The sequence below is a fragment of the Euprymna scolopes genome, chromosome 31 (assembly GCF_053919585.1).
Source record: "Euprymna scolopes isolate OS-2025 chromosome 31, ASM5391958v1, whole genome shotgun sequence".
NCBI classification, from domain to species: Eukaryota; Metazoa; Mollusca; class Cephalopoda; order Sepiida; family Sepiolidae; genus Euprymna; species Euprymna scolopes.
This window is the reverse complement of record NC_136512.1, coordinates 67,773,734-67,779,828: the sequence shown is the minus strand read 5'-3', so window position 1 is coordinate 67,779,828 and position 6,095 is coordinate 67,773,734. Positions and strand designations below refer to the sequence as shown.

The 6,095-nt window shown below is 33.0% G+C and overlaps 1 protein-coding gene across 1 annotated transcript; it reads right to left on the bottom strand.

Annotated features, from left to right (window-relative positions):
- Window positions 1-343: 343 nt before the first annotated feature.
- On the bottom strand, window positions 344-5,569 carry LOC145255793 (uncharacterized). The gene is made up of 2 exons (XM_080114478.1): window positions 5,368-5,569; window positions 344-1,532 (listed from the first exon to the last, which is right to left on the bottom strand). The coding sequence occupies exons 1-2, from the start codon at window positions 5,549-5,551 to the stop codon at window positions 1,210-1,212; spliced, it is 507 nt and encodes a 168-aa protein (XP_079970604.1). The 5' UTR covers window positions 5,552-5,569; the 3' UTR covers window positions 344-1,209.
- Between the last annotated feature and the right edge of the window lie 526 nt (window positions 5,570-6,095).

The window sequence follows — 6,095 nt, the reverse complement described above, 5'->3', positions numbered from 1 at the left end:
GGCCGCCCAGTGTTGGTCAGTCATAAAATATGCTCAAATATATTTTAATTCATGCAGATTTCGTATTCATCATAGAGCCAATTCTCTATTGATTAATATATAGTTGTGATTTCAAGTTTCAAAACATATGACTTGGGTGCCATCAGCTAGAATCAAAACAAAAAACGTTTTAGCTCTCTAGTGATATTCGCTACTATCTGAACTATTGACACATGCATATTAAAACTTGACAAATTAATGTAATTAAACACATAAATATATATTTATGTATATGTATATTTGTGTATGCATAGAGCATACACATCACATCAAACTATTTTCAATTTTGACCCCTTAGCAGATATTTTATTTTTGCTAAAAACTAAGTTAATTTTGTTCCATGGGTCCAAATAAGCCATATATCAAGTTTTAAGTCTGTAGACCAAAAATTGACAGGGTAGTGTGGTAGAGACTGTTCCACAGACAGAAATAGATTTACTCTAAATGCTATGCAATTGTATACAATGTAGAAAATATGCACAAAAATATGCAATAATGCGTAATAGTGAAATGAAACTAATCGTCCAATAAGAAAACAGAAAAAGACGAACAGTGAATGACAGAATGAGAACAATCTACTTCAATAGATGAAATAAAAGTTCGTTTTTAGATGGTTTTTGCAAATGAGTTATCCTTTTTGAAGTCGCTGGTATAATCACGGCTACGTATATAAGGAAGTTGTATTCACTTGTAAAATAGAAAAGTGGATTTTTAATATCAATGTCAGCGCAACAAATAAATCATTACAAGACAATTTTATTTCGGCCCTAACTAGTTAAAATAAGATTACTCTCTGGTAGGTGTTACATTCTGTTGTTATTCATAAATATTTGCACTGTGCTTGGAGTTCTCAAATCAGAAATAAGACGAGAATAACGAAGAATAGCTTACTAATTAATCAACACTTCTATCTGGTCATGGCTGACAGAATGAGAACAATCTACTTCAATAGATGAAATAAAAGATCGGTTCAAAGTCGGAGCAGCTGAATCACCAAGATGATAACAATAATTCAAATAAACCAAATTATCAACCCTCATCTAAAAAATTCTGAAACCTATTGTACAATTTGAACACAGATTGTTATTTTTTCCATAATTGAGAGCATATTGAGGGGTTCATACCTCTCCCAAATATTAATACAGCAGATAGGAATAGTAGAAAGGGAGGTTAGTGTTGGATTTCCATGCTTTCTGTCTCCGAATGAGTATCGGATTCTTGCGATTCCACCAGTTTGGTCAACTCGTCCGCCTGAATCAAGGTGACCAATTCTTCGGCGGATATTGCCTGTCGCTCGGGGAAGAGTCTTCTCAGCAGGAAGGACTGGAGGCTCTCTGCGTCCATGGAACTCAAGTCGTCCTCATTCAGATGTGAAGAACTGTCATCAAGAAGCTGCTTCATAATGTCCGCTTTCTTTACGGCCAGACTGTTTAGGATATCCTTGGCTGAAGGTTCCTTTGTCTCTTGTTGACGAATCTGCTGTAAACGTCTGTCTGAAAGTAAAGATAACAAAATTGATACAGTGACATGGCATGAAAACTTCTGTTATTACTAACCAGCAGAGCATTACCAGCTGTTGACTAAGGCAAGAGTCTATCAGACATGTGCATGTAAGTGTGATGATGTATAAAAGTCAAACCTAGCCAGTTAGGGTTGAGGATATGTGCTGCATGACGAGAAATGATACAAGAATGATACAATGGATTTGTAATGAGAGTTTTAGAGACAGGTTTAGATCTGGTGGCCTCAGAAGATTAAATCTGGACAGTATATAGAAAGGTGTGCAGAACAGGAGACTTTGTTGGTTTGGTTACTTTGAAAGAATGGGTGAGAGTGTCTGAGTTAGTAGATGTAGAATAGTTGAGGTAGTAGGTTCAGTTGGCAGCAGAAGCCTGAAGAAAAAAATGAGAGAAAATGATAAAGATAGATTGGAATTCAATTTCTGAAAGATGTCCAAAACATGCCAACATGTAAAACAGATGTTAAATAGAAGATGATGATGACAATGATTACATCACCAGTTTCTTCTTGGATATTGTTAATTGATATTTATTTTTGAATGGGATTTGAGTGAAAATAAAAATCTAATTCCCTTTACAAAGATTGAACTTGCAATCTGTAGATTATGAGACATTTTTATTTAATACATAATAACTTCCTTACTTTTCTCTTTGCTTTACTTTGTGTTCCCTTCTCCCTTTATTATGACATAGATGGAAAGACACACACACTGTCATTATTATGTAATGATTTTCAAGTTCAGTACCCATCAACATTAATTCAAAGAATAAAATTAGGGCAAAGTGCTCCCAAAAATTAGTTTATACATCATATCTAACTTTATTCGATTACCCATCTGTCGATAGCTATAGCTATAACAATAACGACATGAGCTGGAGCGCTAAATGTTTTCGTTTCGATTCTAGCTGATGGCACCAGAGTCATTTTTATGTATTTTATGGCTGGCCAATGCTGGGTGGGAGCAAATAACTATTATATATTGGGTACAATATAATAATCAATAGACGATTGGCTCTATAATAATAAATACAAAATCTGCATAAATTAAAATATCATCTTTAAGCATATTTTAGGACCGGGCAACACCAGGTGATTAGCGACACATTAACCAATCAACTTGCCAGACGCATTAATTTCGTCTGTGTCCTGAAGAACTTCTCCAACCCAGGAATCACAGTCGGTGAGCAGATAGAACTCTGGAAGGGACGAAGAAAGACATCTCTTTTCTTTCTCTTGTTCATTCCAATGGACACTGAAGCATCGACGATCTTCACCTGAAAATAACTGCTGGTCAACTTTCGACAACCCAAAGAACTTTCAACTCTTCGTTTCCCTCACTTGGATACTGTTTAATTTTTTGCCACTTAGAAAAAATATTTGGCTAAAAGAAAAAAAAAAAAGATCAGAGAGTTCCAAAGGGAGATAAATAGCATGTACCTATTGCTATTTTAAAAAAATAAATTGCGTGTTTTACCTTATTTCAGCATCACTAAGTTACTTATGTCATATGTTATTATGTCATGTCTTCCCTGAATAAATATGGCGAGCATTTTTTTTTACAATAAAAATTTTTTTAAAAAATATTCAAGTACTTCTGACATGCCAATTAAGTAGATATCATTGCTCTTAGTTAAAATTGACACAAAAAGTCAATAGATATCATTGTTTTTAAATCAATTTTTTGTTTTCCGAATTTCACTATTATAGTGTAATTGCACCAAAAATCCTTTCATTGTTGTCAAAAGACGTTTCATTATTCCTTTCCGGTGACAGTTTTCATTACCTAGAACTAATAGTATGTTATTTGTTCAGTCTCTTCATTCACTAAATTCCTCTAAAGGGTTTAATTGTACCAAAAAGGTTCAAAGTTTGTTTGATAAATTTGTAGATTAACACAGCTACCCCTCCCCCCGCCCCCAAATAGATTTTACATATTTTTTTAAGCCATTACGTAGCAGAGATAAAAGGCACTTCTGCATGACAATGACACTAGGCGAATGTGTGCATGAGGTGAATACTTTCAAGAACGGCCGGTAGAGGGTGTTTGTCAGCCTAGAACAGGGTCGATAACTCATATTTTTATTTTGATATATGTTTATACAATCTTACTGTGAAAAAGACAAAAAAAATCTTTCCGTACAAAAATATATATTCTAAAATCTCTATAAATATTTCATGTTTTTAAAATTCTATTGAGAAACTAAAATTATATTTTGATACATTTTTATACGGTAAAAAAAAAAAAAAAAATTCTAAAAACAATTTATAAATGTTTCATGTTTTTTTTTTGTTTTTTGTTTTTTTTTACATATTTATTTTTATTTTCAAGTTATAAATCATCCATGAAAAGAAATACTATTAAAACTTTAAAATTATATTTTGATACATTTTTTATACAATAAATGTTTTGATTTTCATATTTTTTCTTGTCCTTTATTTCGTTATTATATATTTTTGCGTTCTTGGAGACACTTGTTTATATTTGAGGTTCACAGAACGGCCGATAGAGGGCATTCAAAGAATGGGGGTCGATAACTCATCTTGGACGCCTCATGTCATTGACATGCAGAAGTGCCGAGATAAGACCCCCTCCCTCTCCAATAAAAACGATTAGTTTAGAATTTAGAATATGGTATCAGTTTCATATAAAAGTTTAAGTGATCCTCTATTTCACAGATTTTAGAGTTTTGTTTTTTTTTTACATCGGCATCACCACTTATCAAGGCCCAGAGACCACTCGAGAATAAGGGTTAAAAAGTGTACAGTAGTCAATAGGACAATATAGTAATTGTTAGTAATGGAAATTCGGTAAATTTGTTAAGTGGAAAGGCTCATCAAGAACTTTTGTTGGACAATAAGATTGTAGTCAGCTGGAAAGCAGGAAAACGGAAGACAGTTCCACAGGCGTCGCGTGCACTTGCACTTCTAAGAAAGAAGCTTTGTTCATGAAATCTACGTTTAGGTTTAGGCACAGATAAAGAGTGGGGGAATTTTTGATAGTGTTGTCAGTTAGATGACAGTTTCTTGTGAAAGTTTGGCGAGGGGTCCTATAGATTGAAGCTCAGTCGAGCACTTGCCATGATAATAACGATAAAACGGAGACAAACTCGCAACATCTTTAATCAAATCTTTTACTACTAACCTTAAATACGAGTGACAACATTGTAAAACTACATGTAATCGCTTTTTATCTAAGAAAAGACAAAACAGAAAACGCCTCCTACAACAAATAAAAGAAACAAACTTGTTAACTGTCCTAATACGCTAGAATGGAAGCTCATTTTACATAAATTTATATGCAAAACTGATTCCCCAGTCTAAAATATATTTTCTTCTTTTTTACATTTATTTTGCATTCTGGCGCGTTTTTCAGGATGTTATGTTCACACGTAACCATTTAAAAACGTCAAATCTCAAGGGGATTTCGCCGAGGCTGTTAATTTACAATAATGCAATAATGCCATTTTCCCATTTTCTTTTCTATCTTTATTTTTTTTTATTTTTTTTTTTTTTTTTTTTTTTTTTTTTTGCATAAAAGATCTTTTCCTGCGTAGAATTAATTTGGATTGATTTTTAAAAAAGTACATGGCCGCCAGCGATTACAACACAGAATCAAAATTAGAGTTTCAAGATTTTAAGAAGTAAATTAGAATTAAATTTCAGGACAAAAGGTAAAATTTAGGACCAATAATTAATTAAATTAAAAATCTGGGCGAAAATTAAACAAAATGACAAAAATATTTCAACACTACAGATCTATAAACAACACAACAGCTAACATTCGTGAATAAAATTAGAATTTCTTACTCAAGGATTCCAAATATTCTTCCGAGCTAATAATATCATATAAAGGGTTCTTTGGCATGGGTAACAAGTTACCCGAACTTGGTGGCAACGGGGTCCATGGGTCGTTTTTCATGCTCGTTTTTTCTTCAGTGTCACAAGAGGAAGGAATGTTTTCAAACGATTTAATTTCTTGAGTGGTCGCCATTAAAATGAAGAATCAAGATTAGGGTTATCTCCCCCTTATATTATGAATTATCTCCCCTTAGTATATATTGATTCTCTCCCTTTGTTCGACAAAACCACACTCTGGTCCAAGAATTTCAAAAGAAACATGAAAGATGATTTATTTATTCAAAAATTGTACAAATTAATGAATTTTACATTGTTTTGATCGAAATTTTATACAAATATTTTGAAAGTTTTTCAAGACGTGGCACAAGGCCAAAATGGATATGGAAGAAGGGGGAGGAACTTTTCCTTTTAACTTTTTTATGCTCTGCTACGCATTGAGCTCTCCCACTGAAGAGTTTCTACAATTGCTCTGTACTCTCTCTCTCTCTCTCTCTCTCTCTCTCTCTCTCTCTCTCTCTCTCTGCCTATATATATATATATTAGTATAAAAATATCCATCTAGAGACAGACATCAGAGATTATTTAACTTTGTAACTACTTTTTGGATTTTTTTTTTTTTTTCGGATTTATGCAATCATACCTATATTCGTTTTATTTTCATTTTAATGAATTCTTAT

Bases quoted from the DNA above. Each gene is read 5' to 3' on its own strand.
- LOC145255793 (XM_080114478.1), bottom strand. From the start codon at position 5,551: ATGGCGACCACTCAAGAAATTAAATCGTTTGAAAACATTCCTTCCTCT. The intron at 1,533-5,367 runs GTAAGAAATTCT...CTTTACTTTCAG, and splicing joins AGAATATTTGGAATCCTTGA to ACAGACGTTTACAGCAGATT.